Source organism: Argiope bruennichi, chromosome 2 (genome assembly GCF_947563725.1).
Source record: "Argiope bruennichi chromosome 2, qqArgBrue1.1, whole genome shotgun sequence".
Lineage (NCBI taxonomy): Eukaryota > Metazoa > Arthropoda > Arachnida > Araneae > Araneidae > Argiope > Argiope bruennichi.
In genome coordinates, this window is record NC_079152.1 from 1,254,332 (window position 1) to 1,280,950 (window position 26,619).

The 26,619-nt window shown below is 26.2% G+C and overlaps 1 protein-coding gene across 2 annotated transcripts; it reads left to right on the forward strand.

The window, feature by feature from the left end:
- Positions 1 to 147: 147 nt before the first annotated feature.
- On the forward strand, positions 148 to 25,586 carry LOC129989205 (coatomer subunit beta'-like). 2 transcript variants are annotated; one of them, XM_056097587.1, is made up of 22 exons: positions 148 to 312; positions 2,864 to 3,001; positions 5,172 to 5,258; positions 8,259 to 8,385; positions 9,458 to 9,606; positions 9,965 to 10,111; positions 10,779 to 10,878; positions 11,533 to 11,675; positions 11,768 to 11,967; positions 12,069 to 12,268; positions 12,879 to 12,985; positions 13,623 to 13,766; positions 14,105 to 14,235; positions 14,461 to 14,668; positions 14,755 to 14,865; positions 16,676 to 16,890; positions 16,999 to 17,091; positions 18,531 to 18,708; positions 19,736 to 19,846; positions 20,093 to 20,239; positions 25,059 to 25,154; positions 25,238 to 25,586. In XM_056097587.1, exons 1-22 carry the CDS (start codon positions 310 to 312, stop codon positions 25,268 to 25,270), a joined length of 2,868 nt encoding a protein of 955 aa, XP_055953562.1. In that variant the 5' UTR covers positions 148 to 309; the 3' UTR covers positions 25,271 to 25,586. The 2 variants fall into 2 exon arrangements, with proteins under 2 accessions (XP_055953562.1, XP_055953569.1); XM_056097594.1 differs by lacking the exon at positions 20,093 to 20,239.
- Positions 25,587 to 26,619: the final 1,033 nt, after the last annotated feature.

Here is a 26,619-nt window from a genome sequence, read left to right on the forward strand (position 1 = left end):
AATTATGACAAAATGTTAATAATTTTAACCCTATTTTCTCATTTCGGAATTAGAAAAATTTATTTGTCACAGAAGATTTACTTTTCGGAAATCTTAAAATGTTTCATATTCACCAGGAAATATACAATACAACTCTACCATTAAAATTCCAAAACATAAATGACAACATCGTTGTTCCACGTAAATGAAGTTGTTTCTTGTTCTGGATTTTGATATTCGATTATAAACTGCTTCTTTCTGATAAGTTCGCAGAGCAGTAAAATTTAAAATTAAGGAAAATATATCATCTTCAATTTTTTATCCACAAAAATGGTAAGTTATTTTTTTAATATGACGTGTATATATGTTTTACCTGCTTAATAATAAGTTTTTACCAATGAGTTGGTTTTGTTTTGTTAAATTGGCAAATAGCGATTTTTTTCATGGGAATCTTAATTAGAGCCTCAGCTTAATTAAATTATTACAAACATATTCTAGACTATTTACTAAAACTTATTATGCTGATATGGGCCTGTCCTGCATATGCTGATGTACCGGTATCGGTTATTGTATAGCGTTTATGTCAATATAGCTAAATATTTATTTTGTGTATGAAGCACGGACAATGTTTTTCATATCTATTTACAAGAGAACCCTTAAGCATATTAAAATTTAGCTACTTAATATATATATATATAATTATATGTACAGTTATATCAATGTGTGACTTTAAACATTTTATTAATTATTAGAAGCTGTATGTATTGTATTTTTTATCTAAAAAAATTTCTATCTACTTTTAGTTAATGTGATCTGTTTACAAACTGTGCTCTTGAGCAATAAATCAACATAAATTGTACACTGTGAAAAGAATACTATTCTTAACCATCAGAATTACTCTTCATGACTTTTTATAATTTTGAAGGAAATTTCAAAACCTTTTGTGTAATTTTGCTTAAAAATTGTTATTTTAAACTTTATTTGAGAAAATAATTCGTTGTTGTTGTTTCTTATTCCCCCTTGGATTGAATACCAAGAGATCAAATCGTATGATAAGGTAACACAAAATTTTTTAAATTATTAGCTGTAAAAATAAATTTTAAAAAAAGTAGTTTAATAAGATTTTCCATTTACATTAAAAATAAGTAATGACATTCTTATTTTTAATACTTATTTTTTAAAAATAAATTTGATCCACTTTTAAAAAATTAAAATCAGTGCTTTGTTAATTGTTTCCTGTTGGAATTTTTCAAATCCTTATTTTCCTCTAAAAACTTTTGATTTGACTACGAAACTGAAAAATCTATAGTAGTTGAGTATTGATTCGGAATGATTATTATTTGATATGGTATAATTATTCAAATATATTTGATTCAAAATAATTATTTAATGCTCAATATAATTTCTAAGGCAGAAAGATGTTTTAATTATAGTTATCAAAGCAAACTCAAACAAGTAATCGCTGTAAAATTTTTTTTCCTCTCAATATTGTACTGCATAATTTTTTAGTTAATTCATGATTGAAGTGATTTTTAAAGTCTCATTAAAACTATTTTTTCATTTGTGAATAATGCTTGAGATATGATTTTAAATAAATTATACATTTTTATTTACAGTGCTTTTATATTTAACCATATACCTTCTTTACGTTGTTCAGTTCTCTTTTACTTTTATCAGCTGATGCATTTTATTTTATCTTTTCCTGAATTATAGAAAATTAATCAAATGAGGCATTGTTTATTTTTATTATCTATTTTTTCATTAAATATACTTTAGTGTAATTAGATCCATTGATAGCATTAAGAATTTCTTATATTGCATACTTAAAGTAATAAAGTTTTCTTTAATTGTTGAAATTTATTGAACACTTATTTGCTTAACAAAATTTAAATAATAAAATAAGCAGTGATATGCATGAATGATGTACATAACATTGATCAAAATTTTGTATGTTCTCCAAACATTCAGGCATGAAATTTCTAATATTTGTAGATATTTATCACCACTAGTTTTACAGCCATACAAATATGAAATATTGCCTAGATAACATTATGTATAATAAAGTTTAGCAATCTTAGTGTTATCTGGGATTTGCCAAGTAAACTGTTGGTTGTAAATATCCACAAGTATTAAATTTTCCCAACCATGGTGGAAATATTATAAATTAAGAACTTAGATGTTATATAGTTAATCTATATAATACTTAAAATTTAATCAAAAATACTGTAAGATGCAAAACTTGAATATAAAAGAGATAAAAATGTCAGTTTAACCATTCTGCAATTAACATCTTATTAATAATAAATTAACCAAATGAAATTTCTTAATAATGTTTCATAATCAGAAGATAAACTTTAAATATGCTAGTTTTCATTTATCACAAATATGAGATGTTAAGTCTAGATTTAAGCTTCATATTTTCTTTGCAAGTGATATCAAATATCCTTTGCAGCCATTTTATTAGGACTGCAAAGACATGTGCGATATTGTTGTAATTATTACTGTAATAATTGTGTTATATTAATATTACTAAAATTTAGTGGATATGAAAACATAAAATGAAAAAAAAAAAAAAAAAAACATAATTAAATTAAATAACATAATAATAATCTATGAAAATATAATTTACTGTGGTTTTATATACCAAAATATTTTTATAAATTTAATATACAACTAGCATAAGGTCTATCCTACAAATGACAAAAAAAAAAAAAAAAAAAAAAAAACAGAAATTGTGTCCGACAGACCATAATGTTCAAATAGTTTTTTTTTCTTTCCTATTTTAAGCTTTGTATAATTTTTTTATTCTTATTGAAAGATTTTTAACAAATTCTATTACATGCACTTTTCATAGAATTCATTTTTACATATAATTTATTTCTAGCCATTGAAGCTTGATGTTAAACGTCAACTCCTTGCTCGTTCAGATCGAGTTAAGTGTGTCGATCTTCACCCTTCTGAACCATGGATGTTAGTCAGTTTGTACAATGGAAATGTTCACATTTGGAATTATGAAACTCAGGTATGTCATTCAATGTAATTTAGTTTTAAATATGTGATATTGTCTCTTAGTTCATTATATTTTATTTTTATGAATTAAATCTATCCATGCAAAGGTTGGGAGGAAAAACAAAATGACACTTTTAATAATGATTGTCTGTTTGTAAATAAATAATTAATTTGATGTATTAGAATGTTAAGATTTAGATTTTATTAATATATGTGTGAAGATGCTTTAATTAATAAATCCATCAATGACATTTCTTTTGTATGAGATTTTATTTTATTGTTTTTGGTGAATAAGCAGGAATGGGATTTTTCTGTGGATCCATGTTTATCTGTTTTTTTTTCACCCCCCCCCCACTTTTTAAGAAGTATTCAGTTCATTGTATAAAAAGGACTATCTAAAAGATAAAATGGACAGAAATCTCTTAAACAGGAATGCAGCAACAAGCAACTGCAAAACAAAAGTTTTTTGAAAAAAAGAAAGAAAAAATGTTTAATTAACAATTAGGTCTAAAAAAAAAGCTGGCCTCAAAGGAAGCTGCAAATATGTATAATATGGCAAAGCAACCAAATTGCAGTATTGCCAATATTGCTTTCTGATTATAGGGCTATGACCTCAAGCGAAATTAAATGACAGGTTCTGATGTGCTTAGTTCAATTTCTAAAACTGAATTTCTAATTCATTTGCAACATGTTTTATATATTGTTAAAGAGTGAATATTGTTAGCTTTTAAGAGGTTAAAATGCATGCAATCTTTTGTAGGGTATAAAAACTACTTTACAAATATATTGTAAAAAAAATCAAGGTGTTTGTTAATATTGATAGATAAATTCATAGAAAATGATATATTATAAATCAAAAATAATAATTTCATTTTAGTCTCATCATACCCCATTGGCATTTGTCATAATTTTTTTTATTGTTTTTGTATCCCCCCCCCTTCCTTTCCTTATTATTTACGTTGAATCCTAAATAATTAATGAGACAGTTTTGTATATATACAGATAGCATGAGTTCTTTGGAAATCCTCTCTCAATTTAATCCTTATACACATCCAGTTGTAGTAGAAATCTTGGGACTTTTGAAAACTCTTCAAAATAGAGGTGTTAATATTTTACTTTGCTGGATTCCCAGTAATATGGGAATTGCTGGCAATGAGCAAGCGGATCATGCTGCAAAAACTACGTCTTCTCTCTTACATCACAGAATACCATACAGTGATGTAAAGAAATCTATTACCAATGGGATTTTTACTCTGTCGCTAGAGACATGGAATATGCAGACACAGAATAAATTGCATTCTGTTAAACCTGTTATTGACACATGGCCCGTTTTATCGATGCGTAGGGCTGATGTAAAATTGTCTCGCCTACGTATTGGACATACTCGGATTACCCACAAACACCTGCTTTTCGGGGAAAGGGCACCTGTGTGCTCCTCATGTCACACCGAATTGACAATTGGTCATATTTTGATTGAATGCCCAGCTTTTGAATCTCATCGCCACCATTTTTTTCATCTATCAAATGCTACTCTCCCAGAATTGCTGGGAGATAATTATCATCCAAATATTTTTAAATTTTTAATTGCTATACACCTTTTACCATATATTTAACTTCAACAATTTCCATTTTTATTATTATTTAAAAAAAAAAAAAAAGATGTCATATTTCTTCTTAATCTGTTTTAGCTATTTTATATTAGTTTACACATAAGCATACTTAATTTCATACGAAGTTCCAATCATCAACAAAGCTCTAATTTTTACCATAAGCATGGCGCAGTATGGCCAAGAATGGTCCTTGTGCCAAAAAAACCCAAACTAACCAACTAACCAACCAACCTAAATAATTAATGCACATTTGTCCATTTGTTTTATTAACAAACTAAAAAATTGTTATATGGACAAATAAAAAAATTGTTTCAAAGTCTAAGGTTTATAATAAAATTACATTAAAATATTTGAGTACAATTTTTAAACTGTTATTAACAAAACATGCAACATCACTTTTATTTCTACTAAATGCTTATGGCAAAAATTAATTTAAAAAAACTTTATAGTTTGGTACACATATTGAGTAAAATATTTTACTAAAAGTGTAATAAGTAAAAATATAATTATTAGTATGTTGATAACATTGAGCACAAAATTTTTATGTATTAATTTAGTGCTTTTGCTTTTTAGGTCATTGTGAAATCATTTGAAGTTTGTGATTTGCCAGTAAGAGCAGTAAAATTTATTCCTAGAAAAAATTGGATAATAACTGGATCTGTAAGTACTTATTATCTTTCAAATAAATAATTTTCTTCAAATTTTTTGAATTTTTTCTTTTTTGTTGATCTCCAAATAAGATTATTAATGGCTAAATCTGAATTTTTGTGATAATATCAATACAATATTCTTTAATACTTCTTCTTTCAACTTGAATTGTTTAAATTTTTAAAAAAGAAGTCAAATTTAGAAAATCTTTGTTTGTAAAGATGACCATACTTCTTTTAACGTGTTTCTAATAAAAGATATTAGGTTTCCAGCTCGATTTTGATTTCATTTTTTTATTAGGCAAGTTAATTTACAATTATTAATTGCAATATTTTTACTAGACAAGTTCATTTACTTTAGGCAAGTTTAAATATGACTACTTTCTTAATGTTCCTTGTATAATCTTCGATTAAAATTTTAAATATAAATTAAGGAGCATTCAAATGAAAGTAAATAAAAGTTATACGCAAATTGATTCAGGAAATGTTTCCTTTATGCCTAAAGATGTTTGGGGAAAAATAAGTCAACTTAAGCAATTAAGTGTCAGTGTTACAGTATATTTAATAATTGATCATAATGCACATTTAAATTTAGTTTGACATCCTTCTGTTTATTTTTAAATAAAAGTTGAATTTTTCTGTTTCTTTAAAATTGAAATAATTTTGAATAGGCAAATATAATATATCAGCAAAAATTGAATAATTTTTATAGGGTTTATTTTAATTAAAGTACTTAATTTCATAGCAAAATTAGTTGTGTAAATATTTTAATAGTCTATGGAAAATTCAACCATGTTGCTTGATATTAAGTGCTATTTTTTATTTAGTTATTTAAAACATAATTCATAAATTTTATAACTTTGAACATTAGCATATATAATTGAAATTATTAGGAATCTTAATAATAGATAAGGTTTATGTTGCTGCTTTGAGAAAAGTATTATTGTTCTATTTTAATTTCTAAATTTTCTATTGTTTATATCAGCAATCTTTTCTAAAGTTTTTAAAAATTAAAAGTTTTACGAGATTTAAAATTCTTGGTAATGAAATTATACTCTTGCTTAAAGCAGTATGATTTACTTTGGTTTCCGTATCTTCAAAAATGCCTAATAAAAGCAAGAACATTAAATTGAAAAGAATCGTGATTGAAGATCTCTTTCAAATGCAGTAAAATTCATCTTTTGATGCCAGTTGAATTGAAGCGTCATATTTTTGAGGGCTAATGGCTCATTCTTATTAAGCATGATATTGTACTTTAAAAGAGATTTATGCTTTTTTAATGCTGATATTTATGTTTCAACAACCAAAAAAAGTTCGTTTTGGAGAAGTATGCTATATTTGAATTTATTAATCAGTGTTTCAAATGAAAATTCTTAATGAATTTTATTGAAGACTTTTGATCAAATGTTGTAACAGTTTTGTGTTCTAAAATAAAGCCATTATTCATTTATCATTGCTATATATTATTATATTTATGGTTGTACATGCTATAACTTGCTATTCATTATTTTTTAATAATAGGGGGAAAGTTTGTCTTTGTGTCATAAAAATATTTTTCATGTGAAAACATATTTCATTAAAAAAAAAAAAACTTCATTATATTTTATATTTTTACAACTAATGTAATAAAATTTATTTTGGTAAAATCATAAGATATTCTAATTTTTTTCCATATTCATCTCCTGAAAACAGAAAGATTTTATATGAGAAATTCTTGATGATTCATTCTTACTGTGTGAACATGAAAGTTGAAGTTCTCACAGACTGAATACAGTATAAAGAATACGAGGCTGGTTTTTTTTTTTTTTTTTTCTGCTTATTGATTTATGACTCAGAAATTTTGTTAAAACATTGAATGGTAAAGCATTTGATAAAGAATAAGATTGTTTTTTATAGTTAAAATACACTGAATTTGTCAGTTTTTTTTTTTTTTTTTCATAATATAATGCATTTTTCTTTAATTATGAAAGAGAATAAGTTTTGGTAATATTACTGTTCAACATCTTTATATAAATCACAGAATTTAGCAGGTATGGCACAGAACTATCAGAATATAAATACAGTTAAAATGGGAAAGTGAATTCAGTAGGTATTAACGCATAGAAGACTTTGGGAATTTGAAAAATAAAATACTGTGTTTTGTATTCTTACAATTTCTTTTTAACTGAATTCACATTTGAATGGCTTACTGAAAGACAAATACTAGTATTTTGTTTTCCATTTCAGCTTACTTTAGTTGATTTTAACTGAACAGATAGAGAATTCTTATGCTGAAAATTTGTAAATACATACAAAAAAATCCAATAAATGAAATCTTATAAATCTTCACTGATTGACAAGTTTTTGGAATTGCATAATCTGAATTTCATTTCACTGAGGAAAAATTTCATTTTTTTTTTTTTTTTTTTTTTTTTTTGTGTGTGTGTGTGTGTGTGTGAATGACTTTGCATATGTATATAAAAAATTTTTTTTTATTCAAATGCTGTTGAAAACAAAACCAATAAGTGTATTAAAAGTTTGGTTGATGGTTTTAAAATTTCTTATAAAAAGACTGTTCATGTGTGGATCTCAAAAAAGAAATGTCATATTATCACACATTCTAGAAGAAAAAAAAACGTAACTTTTATATACAAATCAAGGAGCAGAATAAAAAGTATATATTATAATCAAATTTTCAAAAGATAACTGTTGAGGCTGTTACTTTAAGATTTAAATAATAGTGAAAATGTAACTGACGCTTCTCCTTATAGCGATAATTTATTTTTATTGTTAGCATCTAAAATACCTGACAAGTACAGTAATTTAGCTAAACTTAGTTTTTGTGGCAATTTTGTTTATACAATTGCTGTATTTATAGAGCACACTTAATTTTTTATGACTGTCATGTTGAAAGAAAATGAGATTTTATATAAGCATTTGTACATGTTATAACCGTTGTTGAGTAAAAAGAAAATTACCATTTGTTGCTATTATGGCATGAATTATATTATATTTGCATTGAACTTCATTGCAGGATGACATGCAATTAAGAATATTCAACTATAACACTTTAGAGCGTGTGCATTTAGTTGAAGCTCATTCTGATTATATCAGATCAATTGCTGTACATCCAACTCAGCCATTTGTATTAACTTCCAGTGGTATGTATTTTACATATTTTTTTAATATTTTACTCATTTTTATCATATGTTTCATAATTGTAAAGTTGGAATATGTAGTTAATTTTTTATTTGCCTTCTGATTTGACAGAGTTTTAAAATTTGATTATATTTGTGTATTCTAGTGATTGATATTTTAATCTTTTTATTAATTAATTATCAGTTGATATATCAATTTAAATAAATTTTGATTCTATAATCTGTTAGTGAGTTTGAAAAAGAATTTCACAATTCCATATATATATAATTAATCATAAATTAAAAACTAAAAAATTGACTGTACTTTAAATTTTTAAAATTTTGTTAGCATATTAATAAAATTAAACCTATTTTATCAGCATGATATAAATTGTATAAAAAGTGATAATTTTTTTAGTGCAAAAATTAATTTTGAATTTGAACTAATAGATCTTAATCAATTTTTGGAAATCATTCAAAATTTTATTCGTAATTTCGAGTTTTTCTGTCTACTTAAGTCTTTACCACATACTACGCATTTTTAGCATTTAATTGACTCATCATAGCTTAATTATGATTGCATATAAAATCTTTACTTCCAATATATCAGTAAAGCTACTAGGATACAACTTCTTCTATTTATGAATCCGTAGAATCTAAAAAATTCTACCCACTTCTTACATCAAATGCTGCATTTTTTGCAAAATGCTAAAAGGAAGAATTTTAAAGAAATAGCACAAGTTTTGTACATAATATATCTTAAATGGGAATTGTGTAAAAAATTTTAATTAAAAAAACATTCTGACTTTTCTGCAACAAGACTAATAGTTTCACTAATTTATTGAAAATAATGAAAATTTAAAAAAATTATAATTGTGTGAGAAATGCATAAACAACTGTCAGCAGAAAGAAGCTGATATAAACTGGAGATTCATGGCACCTAAATCTGTTAAGAAAAAGGATTGCAAATGATATATATATAATTGAAAAGTCCCTTTACTTTCCTAATTGTATGTGTAAAGTCTGGTTCATTTAAAAATAAATTTATATACTGCTTATACTGTCTCATTCATAATATGCATGTTTATTTATTTAGATGATATGATGATTAAATTATGGAATTGGGAGAAAAACTGGGCATGCACTCAAGTGTTTGAAGGACACACTCATTATGTTATGCAGATTGTTATAAATCCTAAAGATAACAATACCTTTGCTAGTGCTTCATTAGATCGCACAGTAAAAGTAAGTTTTTATAAAATTTTATTGTTATTAATAATAATCATACCAGAAATTATTTGTCTTGTTCAGAATTAAAAGGTGAAAAAATGCAGAATTGTTTTAAAAGATAATGGGAGATTTATTGTTTCTTTGATAATATTTCATCTTTTTCAATGAAAGAATTAAAATAGCCTAATTTTTAATACTGATAAAATGAATTTTATTGTCTAAATTTTTAAATAAATACTTATCGAATCAAATATTTATCAAGTTATTTAGTATAATTTCTGTAAGCTCTCTTTTAGTTCTGATATTTCACTTTCATACATTTGTTATAGATTTTTATTTAATTTTTGATAATTAAAATTGTTGTTTTATTTAGGTATGGCAATTAGGTTCAACTTCACCAAACTTCACTCTAGAAGGCCATGAGAAAGGTGTTAATTGTGTTGATTATTATCATGGGGGAGATAAACCGTATTTAATTTCTGGAGCTGATGATAGATTAGTGAAAATATGGGATTATCAAGTATGTATAAAAAATGTTTAACTTATTGAAATAAAGTTTATTTATGACATTGTTCTCCCAAGCATTTGCATTTCAATGCTGTTTAGTAATATATATATATTTTAGGTAGTAAGCCCAAAGCATTATAAAAAGTTTTACAGGTTTATATTTATATTGGATTTTCATAATCCCTTTTGTATTGTTGTGGTACAGCTGCGCAACTTTTTAAAATTTTATTTGCATTCACTATAATATAAAAGGGTAGTAAATTAACATTTTTTTACTTAAAATGTCATGGAATGCGGTTACTTCCACACTTCATGTTTCTCAGTAATATTGCAAAGTAAAGGGTTTGTTATTTGAAAATCTCTTTTTCCCTTCGATTTTGGTTTTATATGAATAACATCTTATTCGGTTTATTGAAAACATTCTTAAAAATCTTAATTTTTTTTTTTAATTATTTGTTTAATTCAAATTTCATTTTTGGTTTTATTGATTTGACAATGTGGAAGATTTAAATGATGTGAAAGATTTTTTTATATTCTCCATATAATTGTATCCTCCTTTATAAGAGATTTAACCAGCTGGTTACCAAAGGTGGCTAATTTGTAACAAAATTTCCAAAGTATTTTGTTATAATCTTGATTTAAAAAATTATTAATTTGTAAATATTATCTATTTTATCTAGAATAAAACATGTATTCAAACTCTGGAAGGTCATGCTCAAAATATATCTGCTGTCTCTTTCCACCCAGAATTGCCAATTATTATGACTGGATCTGAAGATGGTAAGTAAGAACTGGGACCATTTTTCACTTCCTTTTTAGATCATTTTTGTAAGCAGGTGTTAATATTTATGCTGAGTTTCATTTAATTTGCTTTGAATAAAAAATATCTAAATAAACTGACTTTAATCTTTATATATTCTACTTTAAATTAATAGTTGAAGCAAAACAAGTACTCAAGGCCGTATATAAATTTAGCAGGTTAGAAAAATATATATGATTTTGCATATGATACATTGAAAAATATTTCTGGCATTGTTTGGTTTTTTAAAAATGATCGAGAATTTATTTAAAATTTGTTGCTTTGTAGTAGTGTTTGGAGAAAAGAAAACATAGCTTCTTATATGTAACAAGCTTATTTTCTCCTGGTTCTTTTTTATTGTCTTCTTGTTAATTTTAAAAGTTGTACTGCTGTATTTGTTATTTTATCCTGAAAACAGAATGAAGTGATTCTGTAACTTGAATAAAAGTTATTATTGCTATTGATTTATAAAGAATTTTTTCACTTATATATCTGCTTTCAAAATATAAAATTAAAAGATTAGATTAGATAAAGGCTTTTTCATTCATATCCTTTGTACAGTTGCGAAGAAATGTTTAAAATTCTATACACTTATTAACCATTTATTTTTTTTTTCCCTCCCCCTATGCTTATAGGAACTGTTCGTATTTGGCATGCAAATACTTATCGATTAGAAAGTACCTTGAATTACAATTTGGAAAGAGTTTGGGCAATTGCCTGTTTAAAAGGTTCAAATAATGTAGTTATAGGTTATGATGAAGGAAGTATTCTAATAAAGGTAATTTTGTATTATTTATATTTCATTTAAATAATTTTATAAGTAAATCATCCATGTATTAACAAATAATTATGCATTTTTAAATTATCCAGCTTGGCCGAGAAGAGCCAGCCATGTCAATGGATAGTTCCGGAAAAATAATTTGGGCAAAGCATTCTGAACTTCAACAAGCTAATTTAAAAGCCATGGTAGATGCTGAAATCAAAGATGGTGAAAGACTGCCTTTAGTCGTTAAAGATATGGGCAGTTGCGAGATATATCCTCAGACAGTATCTCATAACACAAATGGAAGGTAAAATACATTTCATATTTAATTTTAACAGTTGTATCAGTATGTTTAAGTTACTCAAAAATTCTAATTATTCATTTTGAAAATTGAAATACTTTTTGTAGGTTTGTTGTTGTCTGTGGTGATGGTGAATATATAATTTATACGGCTATGGCATTAAGAAACAAAAGCTTTGGCTCTGCCCAAGAATTTGTATGGGCTTTAGATTCTTCTGAGTATGCAGTTCGAGAAAGTACAACATCTATTAAAATATTCAAAAATTTTAAAGAAAAGAAAACTTTCAAACCTGAGTATGGAGCAGAAGGTATATATTTTTTTTTAAATTATTATTTTTCATTATTCTTAATTTTGTGAGATTTTTCTTATATGATACTACTGCTGGCCCCATTTAATATTTACATGCTTTGTGTGTCATAATATTTGATTATCATTAAACAATGCATTGTCTCATGAAATATTCTCTTTGAATGAGTTTACTGAACAATGATTTCTTTTTATCCCTTTAAATATTTATTTATAAGATGAGGAATAATTCTATTATTTCAATATATGTATATATTTAAAAATATTATGTTTTTAAATAGCTAAACTGTAGGATATTTTAAGAATGGTCTCTGGAAATAATAGTATGTTCACAATAAATTTTAATGGAAGTTTCTAGTTTAAAAAAATTACTAAATATTACACTAATGATTATAGAAAAAAGAGCGGGTATCATTAAAAATATCTGTCATCTTTATGTCATCTGTCACATATATGTCATCTTTGCCCTTATTTTACTTATTTTAATTTCTTGTGATCAAGTGAAATAATGTGTACAAACATAACTTTTAAATTATTATCTAGTTATAGATAAGGCATTATTATTTATTTATATATTTGTATTAATTTTGAATTGCCTAATTTTTTTTAAGGAATTTTTGGTGGTCATATGTTGGGTGTGAAGTCAATAAGTGGTCTTGCATTCTATGATTGGGAGACGCTGGATCTAATACGTCGTATTGAAATCCAGCCTAAGCATGTATGTATGATTTTGAAATTATAAACACTTTGCTACAGTTATTTTAGAAGCAAATAACAATATCATGGAAGAAAAAATTTAATTTTAAATGTACTTTTCTAATACCTTCTTTCATAGTAAATTTGTTTGTAATATTCTTGCTTTATATTGTGTATTAGAACTTTATTCTTTTCAAACTGTTTTAATCATTTTTTTTAAACTTTTAATGTGGGTAATGGAAATTTTCAAAGAACTTTTTGAATTTTTTCTTTAATATTTTTTTAGATTTTTCGTGAATGCAAAAAATATTTTTTTAGATTAAATATGAATGCAATCTATCTTAATTTCAAATTTTTATTGCCATTAATGAAATCTTCATTGTGTTAAAATATAATGTCGCTGTTACTTATTTATTGATTTTCTAGAGGGGAACATTTTTTTTTTTTATCTGTTAAAGTTCTTTCTTTTCTTATTCTGTGTTGAAAAAAATTGCTAGGTAAAGTAACTTAATAGAAACATCTAAAAAACTATATTTATTTACTAACTTCTATTCATGGATTATTTCAGTTTTAAATTTTGTGGAAAGTTAAGTATGATTTAGTGTCAGTTTCAATTATCAGCTGTGTAAAGATTAATAAATTATTTTCTTTTTTAATAGGTTTACTGGTCAGAAAATGGTGAACTTGTTTGCATTGCAGCTGAAGATTCATTTTACATTCTTAGATATAATGCTGAAGCTTTTACTGAAGCTAAACAGCACCCAGAAAATATTTCTGAAGATGGCATTGAAGAATCTTTTGATGTTAGAAAATTTTTTATTAAATCTGTTTAGACTGCTATTCATTTTAATTATTTGAAAGTAAAGTAGAATGCTGTTTTATTATTCATTATACATTGCATTCTTATCATGATCTGTCATTTTTCTGTTTTGTATATGTGTATGACAGTTTTAAATTTAATGCATAATAAATGCCATAGAAATGAAATTAGTTGTATTATTTGCAACAAAAAAAAGTCTTTGGCAAAAAACTCATCTGTTTTCTCACCTTGATTATTTTTCTATTTGTTAAAGCTGTTATTGGACATCAGTTTATCCTTTATTGCACAGATTATTAATTTATTTTAACTATATTTTTTTAGGTTCTTGGAACACATCTTGAAACTGTTAAAACAGGACTTTGGGTTGGTGATTGTTTTATCTACACAAATTCGCTAAATCGTCTCAATTATTATGTAGGTGGGGAAATAGTCACTATAGCACATTTGGATAGGTATGTACTATCTGTTACATACATCTAATTTAAGTAAGTGGGCAAAAAAATGTAATTTATGAAGTAAAAATTAATTTCTAAAAATGCCATTTTAATATAGTTTATGGTCTTTTTTTATGGAAAATCAGATTAAAATCTTCCTATTCTTATTTTTTTTATGCATATACATTTTTATAACTTCTTGATTTGTTCGTTCTTATTAATTTTTCTTTTTTAATTTCATAGAGTGATGTATCTTTTGGGTTACATACCAAAAGACAATCGATTATACTTGGGTGATAAAGAATTGAATGTCATCTCTTACTCCCTACTGCTCTCTGTTTTGGAATATCAAACTGCTGTTATGAGGCAAGATTTTGAAACTGCCCAAAGTGTGTTACCTTCTATTCCTTGGGAACAGCGTACAAGAGTAGCTCATTTCTTGGAAAAGCAGGTATCTAAAAATTCTGTATTATAATTGAAAGAAATTGTTTTCAAAAGGTCCATTTCAATTTATTAGGTTTTATTTTATTTTTCAAGGGTTTCAAAGTACAAGCATTGGCTGTATCTACTGACCCAGATCATAAATTTGAACTGGCTTTGCAATTAGGAGATCTGAAAGTTGCTTATAAACTTGCCAAAGAATCTATGGTATATATATATTTTTCATTTGTATTCATTTATCATATGCTGTTTTTTTTAATATATAGATATTAATATATAATATGTTCTGAAAAGCATTTTAAAATGGTATTTGCTGTTTTGGAACAGCTCATTAGTTCTGCCAGAGACAAAAGGGTGCTTAATTTTATTAAGGAATATTTGCACTATTTGAATAGTATTGACATTTAAGCTTCGTGACAACAAGATGCTCTGTTGATAGAATAAATATCTTTTATTTTATGTGGAAATTGATAAATTGACCATAATTATCCAAATTACTCCGAAGCATTAGACAGTGGTCTCATTGTTTTATGGACAATTAATTAAAGTTTATAAATAGAAAGAGTGTATTAAAAATTATTTAAGTTAAATCTCAAATGTTAATAATATTAAAAAATATATATTACATTTAATTGCCACTTTTTCTTCTTTGAGATTTTATTCAAATGCTATATTTATTTTTAACATATTATAAAAGATGTGTTCATACTTTTAAAACACATATTTAAATAAGTAGATATTGGTTCGCATTTTTTTTAATATTGTCTACTCCATTCTAATTTGTTTTAAAAATTGGGGACAGTCATTTTAATTGCTTGTTTGAGAATAGTCTTGAGAAAAACATTATTTTTCAAATCATTCTATAATTGTATTTAATGTTCACTCCATTAATAGTTCTTCCATTCATAAAATGCTTTCATCTTTGTTCAAAAATTTTTAAGTAAGAATAATTTTAGAGAGTTTCCCCTCCCCCCCCCCATAAAAAAATTGGATAATTTGTTTAAGCTTGGAACATATTGCATAGTTAGGGGTCAAACTAAAAAATTGTTTTTCAGTTTGACTTTTAACAGTGCATAAATAAGCTATTCTGAAGATTTCTGAAGAAGAAAAACTATTCTTCAGCTATTCTGAAGATTTTCTTACAACAAAATGTAAGAAACTATTAGTTTTTTTTTTCCTTTGAAAAAGTAATCTGGTGCATGTCTTGTTAACAGCAGATCAAAAGAAGTTATGTCTAAACTATTATAAACTTGTATTTTAAGAAAAAAAATTCATAAAAGCTTGAACATGAATTGTGTTTTTATAAATGTGCTATGTAAATATGGTTTGAATCATTTTTACATTTCCATTTTATCTTCTACTTTGCTTTCATGTTATGATTTAGAGGGGCAGAAATGCTAAAATCCACATGTAAGAATTTAAAAATATATGTTTATTAGCGAACAAAAAATAAAAGTGTCAATTTTTGTGGCATTCATTTTCAGAGCATCATTTATGTTTATTAATGGAGTATTTTAAAGATCACAAGATCATTGATTTTCTAGTGAATATTAGTCAAAAGGTGTATGGTGCACTTTCTTTTCCTTTCATTTGATGTGTAAATCTATTCTTCTGAGATGAAGCTTCTTAAATTGTTCATCCCCTGGATGATATTATTGAAACTCTCACATAGCATCTTTCAGATGCTTCAAAATTTATAAACAAAGTGAGTTAACAAAATTATCTTTCTTGACTTCAAAGATTTCATTCAAATTTTCAAAATGGTTGCTTTAAATTTGATTAATTTTTATTTAACATTAATCAATGCTTCATTTCTTTCTTCCTTAAAAATATTTTTCATTATTTAACAACATTTGGGATGATGACATCTTCGTTTTTTTTTTTTTTTTTTTTTCTGTCAGAAAGAAAGGGGATTACAAGTCTTATTTTTGAAACTCCTAATTAAAGGTCTTTAAAATGTTTTTCTTTTACTTTATTTCTGATAAAATGGAACATTTTGTTTATGTATTCTTTATAGTCTGAGCAAAAGTGGAAGCGATTATCTGAGCTAGCTCTGTCAAAATGTGAATTCCAACTTGCTGAAGAATGTTTGCATCATGCTAAAGATTATGGTGGTCTGCTGTTGCTAGCTACTTCTTCAGGAAATGCAAGCATGGTAGAAAAATTGGCACAAAGTGCAGAGCTAGAAGGCATAAATAATGTTGCATTTATGTCTTACTTTTTACTTGGAAAGTAAGACTTTAGATTTTGTTTTCTTTATACTTTTTTTTCTATAACTGGTGATTTAATATTTTTGAAAGGCAATATCTTATAATCTGTTTTTAAAATTTCTCTTAATAGGAAAGAAAAAGCTCTTAATATGCTTGTTCAAAGTAAACGTTTACCAGAAGCTGCATTTTTTGCTCGTACATATTTACCTAGTCAGGCTTCCAGGCAAGTTTTATATTTTTTATAATTATTATTTTGGTGAATTATATTTAATTGATTATTTTATATTATATTTAATTAGTTGGAACTACATTTATTTTTTATTGTAAATCTGTTATAATAATGAGTTTTTTTAATTTCATACTAGTAAAAATTCTATTGAATTAATTTCGTTTTATGTAAAATGAGGCAAATACAATACCATAAAAAAAATTTATTGCTGAAATTTTTTTAAATTCTTTTGTGTTTTTCACCTAACTTTTGAAAATAGCTGAGGAATTCACTATAATGTGCTTCTATTTTTAATTTTGTATATACATTATCTTAGATTTCATTATGAAAGATTTAAATATAATAAAATCCTTGTGTTAATAAATTAAAATGTAAAAGAATGTTGAGTTATTTCTTTGCTATGGTATAAAAATAGGAGCAGTTTGTTCCTTTTGATTCACATAAGCTAAAATTTATTGATACAATGGAACCCCACTTAATGAGCATCATTCATTCCCAAATCTTTCTCGTAATGAGAAACATTTATTAAATGAAATAATTTTTTTCCCCATAGGAATCCATGTAAAATAGGATAAAACATTTCAATCTGAAAAACATACTCAAACAAATTTATAATAATGCTTATATTTTTTACAAGAAAATTACCTAAAGACATTGACTACACTTCAAAATGAGGCAAAAATGAAATACCACACTATCGTTAAATGAAATTTTAGCATGCATAACTACGGTTGTATTAGGGTGATGCTTTTCATTCTTCCTGCATCCATCTCGCTTATTTTATTGGAAGGTCATGTCTCCTCCACAACTTTTTGCTGTGACACAGAATACAGCTCCGTAAGCTTTTTGTTAATTCTGGCTGTTTTTCCAGCAGTTTATCGATTCCATTGCTATCCTCTTCTAGCCCCATAATCTTGTCAGCTACAAAATCTTATCGATTAAATATCCATTGGTATGTGCGCAAAGCCCTAAAATCACATTCATTAACACTGTCCAGCTAAAACTTCTTCCATGTAATTAAAAGGATTATCTTCAAACAAGTACAACATAAAGATGCAGGATTTTCCAGCATGTGATGTTATGGTGTGTTGTCACCTTGCCCCTCATGCTTTGTAACATTGCTCGTTAGATGATTTTTTTTTTTTTTTTTTTTTTTTTTTTTTTTGCATTTGATTTTGCGTATTATGTGAGGTGCTTGTTGAATGAGGTTTAACAATACTTTTTGGGATACTCTTTACCATTATTTCATCTGAAAGCTTATGTTAAAGGAAGTCTCTAATCCTTTCTTAAGCATTAATTTTATAATGTTATTTTGTACTATTTGCAAGACTTTTTATGACTATGAAATACATATTTCAATAACTAAATTAAGCATTATATCTTCTTTTTTTAACATGAACTTATATCTTGTTATTTTTATTATATATAAACAGAATTGTTAAACTTTGGAAAGAAGGCTTCAAAAAAACTAATGAAAAGGCTTCTTATGCGCTTGCGGATCCTGAAGAATATGAAAATCTATTTCCGAACTTTAATCTTATATTGAAGGCTGAACAGTTTATGAAACAGAGTCAGATTCGTCTGCCAGCTTCCAGCTATTCTAAAGCATCTGTAAGCAAATTCAAGTTGTTCTTTAACTCTTCAATAGATAAATTTTACTTTTACTCAAAACTTTTCAAATTTTTATTACTTTCAGAAATTTAGTTAATAAATGCTTTTTTTTTTTAGTTATATTTTTACTTTGACTTTTTGGCTTTGTAGTATCTTTAAGTTATGGAGAGGGGCTCCATTTAAAAAAAATTATTTTAAATGTATTAATTAAAATTAAAAATTATTTTAAGTTTGAATTTCATTCCCAGAGTGTGGACTACTTTTGTTGAAGATTATATTCTCTTCATATATCTGAATATTTTATTCTTTTAAGATGCAGAATTTATCTTTTGTTTTTTTACACATTTTTTAAAAATTTGATGCATTTTTTATTGTATTGATGAAATTTTGTACAATAATGTTAATAATAATGCCAATAATATAGCACTATTTTAATATTTTGAGAAATTTATTATCACTAATCAATTAATTCCATTAAATTTTGATTCCATAATGTGTTTAGTAAAAAAATAGAATTATATATATATATTATATATATATATATAATATGTATATAAATTATCAATTTTAATTAAAATTATTCATATTCCATTTAAAAATTTATATTCTAAAAAAATTTGTGTTTTACAAATTCGTGATTTTTATATATAATTAAAAAGCTTTTTTAAAAAATCATGGTACTCTTTAAAGCATGATTTTTCAGATATTGAATCTTTTATATAGAAATAATTGAACTCTTAGAGAGAAAAATACACTTGGAAATAAATTAAGATTTATTTAACGAGTAGTAATTAACTGTTAGCTACCATTTTTATTGATTGCATGCAATATATAAGATATCAATAAGAGAAACCTTACATTTCTTAATAAAAGTTTTTTCGTCTTTTGAATTTCTATATCACAATTTAAAAAAAAGAAAAGAAAGAAATTTATATTGCAATGCTACTTTATAATTGAATTAATTACATTAATTTTAAGTATTTTATTCTTAAAAGATTATATTTATTTGTCATATATCTCATTGCAGTCTAGTGCTGAAAAAGATCCTGTTGAAGCCATGCTGGAGGCCGAAGCATCTGGAAGCTTTGTTTATGTTGCTGATGATGATGCAACTGGAAGTCAACATTCTCTCTCCGAGGTACATATTTTCCCTCACTTAGTTAAAAATTGCTATGGTTACTTTCTCGAGTACAAACTACAAAACAAGTATTGTAATTGTCCAAAAAAATTTGAACTTGACATTTTAGCGAATCTCCACATTTTGAACCTCCACAAGTTCAAAAACCACAATCTTCGAAAATGTCTAAAAGTATTTTAAATTGCTATGTTTGAATCAACTAATAAGGAGTTCACACAATATAATATAACTAAGTCTTATTTTCAGGGTGCTGGAGATACTAACAGCCTTGTAGATAATCTCGCTTCATCTTATAAAACTTCGAAATGGGCTCAAAGTGCATCCGAATCTGAAGAGAAAGAACCAGCTAAAAATTTATTAGATGAGCAAAAAGCTAAAGATGAAGCAGCTTCTGTATGTAAATAATTCCTATAATTTCTTAGTATATTGTAATATGTCATTTAAAAAAGAAATTTGTTACAACTTTCAATGACATAAAATGAATAAATGTTGATTAATAAAAAAGTAAACTTAAGTCAATGTTGAGTAAAAAATGTTCAAGAAGGGTTGTTATAAAATTATACATTCTGGTTTGCAAGATAAAACTCATCACTCATTTTATTCAATCATAATTTTCTTTTTATTTTATAATCTGTAATTTGATATGGTTAATTTTTAGTCCATACATATTCCTAAGGCTAATCAGCTATGTTCGAGAACTACTAAGTAGTTTGCTTTCTCTTGATACTCCACTTTTTTATAGCTACACCCTAAAACCTGTTTGCCATTGTAGCATGAATTTTTTTCACTTGACTTTTTCTTTTTCAAAATTTCTAATCAAATTTCCATTGTTATAATTTTTTCCCCTATTTCTTAAGCCTTCTTAAATCATGAGCTCTTAATATGTGTATATTTCATAATTGTAATTAAATTATGACAGATAATCCTTAAAAAATCTCATTTATATTCATTTTTGTCAGAAGTGAAAATGTATGGTGCAACTAAACATTTGATATGAAAAATTAAAAAAACCAAAGAATTAACTGAAACATTTTGTTTGATTCACAATAATACCAAAGTGAATAACATTAGTCTCAGTAATTATAAGTAGAAACATGCACTACTGGTCAAAAGTATTGCAAGTCTGAGAAATTTCATGTTTTTCAAGAAAAAGCTCCCAAAAAGTAATATTTTTTCATTTAAAATAATATATCTTTATGTCAATATGTTAAATTAGTCTAAAGGTAAGATATATTAAGTTATTGAATAAAATATTTATTTAATTTCAAAAAGAATAAAATACAAGCAAAATGTACAGGTTATTAGTCTTGGAATCCATTTTGGTTCCCTGGAATAATATGACGTAAAGAAAAAATTTCAAATTCTTTTGATCAGAAAAGATAATAAAAGAGCTTCAATTTAACTGAAAAGCATTTAATATTTGGTTGGACCACCTGTGGCTTCGATCACAGCAGTCACTCTGTTAGGCATGGAATCCACTAGGTTTTGCAACCGTTCTTTCGGTATTTCATGGTGCCAAACTTTAATTATTGTTTCCTGGAGTTCTTATTTTATTCTGGATGATTCACAGATATTTCTTTCCCATTATACTCCATAAATTCTCAGTGAGGTTTAAATCTGATGAGTTTCCTGACTATGTAAGAACATTAATATCATGTTTTTCAAATGCAACCTTAACCTACAATAATGTCTCTGATGTTTCAATACAGAGATAGAACATAACTGAAGTGAAATTTAAAATTAATTGTAAAGTTTGTCTTAATTTTTTCCATGTAAGGCAGGATGTTAGATCTTGCTGAAATATCCATTTCTGTCTTGGGAACATGTCACAAGCACTGCAAAGCAATTAATTCTTCAGCACACCAACATACTTGCCACCATTCACGTATCACCTGTACAAAATGAAGTCCAGTTGAACTGATATGACATGCACCCCCACATCATTATGCTTTCTGGGTGTTTTGAAGTTACGAACCAGGCATTCTGGCCTCAAGCTTTTTTTTGCTTTATGCCAAATGTGGGCAGGCTTGGCAGACATTAAAGAAAAGCGACTTTGATTGCTGAATATAATTTGTCTCCATTCCGAAATATTCCAATTTTTGTGCACCTTGGCCCACTCCAACCGTTATTTCCACATTGCTTTTATCAGTACTGTTTTTTTTTTCTAGGTACTTGTGTCTTGTAAACAGGTTCACAAAAGCCTCCTACAAATTATTCTGGGACTGGCAATGATAGACATGGACTTATTACATTCTCTTGAAAGTGTAACAGAGCTTGCAAATCTATTTTTACTGCATAATCGTGTCAATGTAGTATCAGCACGTTTAGAAGATAACCTCGGATGGCCACTTAGGACTTTTTACCAACAGTTTCTTCCTTATGAGGCGTGAAACAGTCGACTCACTGCAGTCGCACCAATGAGTAATCCTAACATTTGAAATGTATTCTTGATGCATTAAACTAATAATCTGGCACTTTATAAGAGTTAATTCTCATATTTTAAAAAGAATTTGTAATGCACAGCGAATGCTCTTCGACAACGCAAGAAACGAAATGAAACCTTTCGTAGTCGGAGCGATTTTATAATTATTTACCAGGATGGCACAATCGTTGCAGAAGATTGCTTTACAATGAATGAGGCTTGAAACTTCTCCGCCACATTTATACTAGAAAATATCACTTTAAATAAAAAAAAATGATACTTTTTTGGGACTTATTCTTGGAAAAACGTGAAACTTCTCAAACTTGCAATACTTTTGGCCTGTAGTGTCATTGATGTAAGCATTAAAATAACATTCATGGCAACTTTATGTAAATGTTAAAAAAACATTATGACAGACAAAACTCTTTTAAAATTTGTATTCAAGGATTATAAATATCAGATGAAAGTTTGTATTTGAAGAATATTTGGCAGAATTTGTAGAGGCATATTATTTAATGAGGCCTCATCCTTAAAAATTAATATGGTATATAATAATTAAGCATTATGTATATGTTTAAGTGGATAATAAAACATATGATCAACAAAGAAAGCATTTGAAAAAATGAGTGATGAATATTAATTTTGACAAAAATAGCATTGATATTCTGCCCGAAGATTTTGCTTTGAAGTAAGCATCATGGATTAGTACTACCTATTTATTAAGCAGTATATATACAGATGCATTGCAAAAGTTTTGAATAAAAACAAGGTAGTCTGGTTAAAAATGAAAATATATGTGTATATCAGAAAAAAATGGCTGCTGGAAATAGTGCCTAAAGAACAGTAAAAGCATGTTTTTCTTGCTTAACATATATTCTTTTCACAGTAAAATATTTTAAAATAAAAATTGACTCAGCCTTCTGAAATGAATAGAAGGAGCAACTCATTTTTATTTTTGCATGTTCACAGGGTGCATAATATTTTGAAATGCTAAAATTGTTTGGTTTCTTTCTTATATGTGACATTTAAAATAATTTGTTGATTGAATCTCACATTTTTAACTTAAATTAATCTTGGAAATTTTCAATTTTATATATTGTCAGTGACATAGAACCTAAAATAATAAATGTTTCATTAGATCTGATTTGTACCTTTCATTTGTTAGTATTGGTTTCTTGGAGGTAAGATTCAAAGTTCTTTAGTAAATAGGAAATTTAATGTTCATAGGATCATCATATAATATTCACTAATTCAAAGATTAATATTTTTATGCAAAATATTATTAGAAATCTATAATATCACTGCACTGTTAGTTTCATAATAAGGAAGATAATTTGCTGATGCACAATCTTTGCTGATACAAACAGATGCTGAGGCACAATCTTGGCAACACACATAAAGGTTCCAGAATATCCAAGAATCTTGGCAATATCTCTAAAAGTTCATAGATTCCTCTAGTTCTTTTGAGGCACTATGATAGGAACTGTGAAAGTGTGGGCACACACACAAAAAGTAGTTGTTGAGGGAATTCAATTTGTGATATGTTGATATCCAGCAAATTCTTCATGAGTGCTTTGTGCTATTGCAGTTGTTTAGTAACAATTTGGTGTTTTTGTGTATACTTCAGCCTGTGTTATTAGGCTTTCTTGTGGAATAAAGCATTGATATCTAATTTCAAACTTGTTGGATTTTTCACTATACATTCAACAAGCAAATTTCCATAACAATAATATCAAGAGCCTTTAGAACCTAGTTCACAGCCTGATTAAAATATTATACATATTGTCTAGATAAATCTTAATATGAATGCATTGTAAAATGGTTCAAAAAATAAAGTTGATCAGTTAATCATAGTAACATAAATCAAATTTCTAACCAAATTGTTCTAATTTGAATTTATTTTTTATTCCATTTTTTTTATTAAATTTTAATGTTATATATATATATATATATATATATATATATATATATATATATATATTAACAAGACAAATTTTTATTATAGATTAAAGGGGAGGGAGATGTTTCATCCAAAGTAAAATTAAATCTTGAAAATTGTTGTCTTTTCTCTGAGTAGTATAAATTACTAGCTGTCTTTGGCGGTCAACTTTTCTGCCCAAATTATGGATTTTTTTAATCAATGGAATGGAATAAATTTAATGATTCAATCTACTACAAATTACTGGAGTAACATTTTTATTTAAGTGTATATTATGAAACAAAACTAGAAGTGAAAATCCTGCTGCAGAGATAATGTCCAAAGAAGACAATTTTTTAATCTTAATTTAAACACAGGCAAAAACATGCCATTGAGGGTTTTTTTTTTTTTTTTTTTTTTTTTTTTTATGGATGAGTTTGATTTTATCATAATATTGTTGAAACATAAATGGCTCTTTCCATGGTAAAGTCATAGTGATTATCCATCTGGTGATAGTTAAGCCTATTTTTGCATTCAATTAAACTTTGTTTCTAATATACTGACTTCTTTTACTTACTCTTTCCTCTGACTGAATGAAATGTTTAGTCAAACAGCAAATAAAAATCTGACAAATTCTAATAATATTTTGCAACTCCAGTTATTATTTAAGAAAAATGCTGAATTAAGTGCAGTTGTAAAAATGTTCCAATGATGCGAGTTGAAACTTTGTGACATTTTGCTTACATTCAACTGCTACCATTTGAATAAGTAATATGAGTGATTTCTGTGCTATGTATGTTACCGTTTTGTATGCATATATATTAATTGGCTAATTTTGAACATTTGTTAAAAGTTTAATTTCATCTTTCTAGAATCAGAGTAAAACGGCTGCTGCACCTGAACTAACTCCAGATGAAGAACTGGAACTTGATTTGAATAATTTTGTTCTTGACGAGGATGTGGAAATGGTATGATATTGCATGAATGAAATCTTTATAAAAAAATTTTTTTAACAATTCATGTGCTAATAAGAAAATATATATATTTACAGACAGGTAATTTCGATGAAGAAGATATGGATTGATATTACTGTTCAAAAAGTCTGAAATGTCATGTTTGGGATTTGCAAAGAAATTATCATCATGGACTCGAATATTGTGAAATGTGGTAATATTTTGTGTCGGTGTTCAAAAAAAGAGGACCAGTAAAATCTTGAAATCATATTCTACAAGACTTTTTCATTATTTTGTGTTTGTAAATAAATGTTATTCACTTCTGAGAGATATTTATACTTTTGTCTGATATTCATTAATTATTATTTGGTACAAGTACTATGTAAAAAAAAAAAAAAAAAAATCTTTGTATGTTTTGGGTCTTATTAAAACTATTTTATATTGTCATCTTTCCCTGTGATTAATTTATTTTCTTTTTAGAAAATCAGTGTGTCTTGTATATTTTTCGTTTATATAAAAAATTTTAAATTCTATTAAAAAGCAATAAGATAGGTTATTTTTAAGTGTGTATATATATATATATATGTAAATGTAAAACATTGAAAAGAAACTTGAATAAAAGAAATATGCTATATAATTGAAAAAAAAAATTATAATTTCAAGTGCTTACGACATGACAAAATAAGCAGCATTAAATAGTGCTATATAAGTAAAGGAGTTTGAATTATTTTAAGATCCATTATTTAAAAAATATTTATTTAATATCATTGAAATATCGTTTATAGACATGGGAAAGGTAAAAACATTTGAAAAGCATAACCTTCCCACATGTTTTCACCATTTTAAAATTTTTATTGCTCTAATTTTTTATTTTAATTATATGCTATCATTCTGTGTTGTCATTCATCCTTTAAATAAGGGGCAGGGCAATAAAAAAAATTTAAGATGAATCATCACATTGTTAAATTATCCACTAATAAGTTTCTAATGTATTTTAAAGTAATTAATATATTTTCAGTTTTATATATCAATAAGCATTTATCTGTGAATTATAAACTTTATATTTTTAAATTGAAAGATATATAGTTTCATGGTACTTTCTATTGCCCAGAAATTTATAGAAATGCTTATAATCTGCTTGTGTTTCAATCACTGTTTGCATTTCATGTTCAAGTATGTTATAATTTATAATAGAAGAATGCATAATTGATTTGATTTTGAAGTCTTTTTCATGTAAAAACTTGCTGTTTTATTCAAGGGTAAAGTCATTATTGCATTGATATTTATTGCATTTTGATGACTTAATGAAAATAATTAATCTTTAGTGATATTTTTATTAAAAAAAAGTCATTTGTGCTCTATTTTTTTCTTTCTTTTTTTCCCCTTCTTTTGCTTTAAAAAATAATTAAAATATTGTGTCCTAGAATCTTTTAGAATGTCAATAAATTGTGTTATGCGAGAGTCTCTGAATTGCTAATAG

What these genes read in the sequence shown, in the direction of transcription:
- LOC129989205 (XM_056097587.1), top strand. An exon ending in ATTTGTATTAACTTCCAGTG is followed by an intron (nt 8,386 to 9,457) that starts GTATGTATTTTA and finishes TTATTTATTTAG; the next exon opens with ATGATATGATGATTAAATTA. An exon ending in GCATTGAAGAATCTTTTGAT is followed by an intron (nt 13,767 to 14,104) that starts GTTAGAAAATTT and finishes ATATTTTTTTAG; the next exon opens with GTTCTTGGAACACATCTTGA.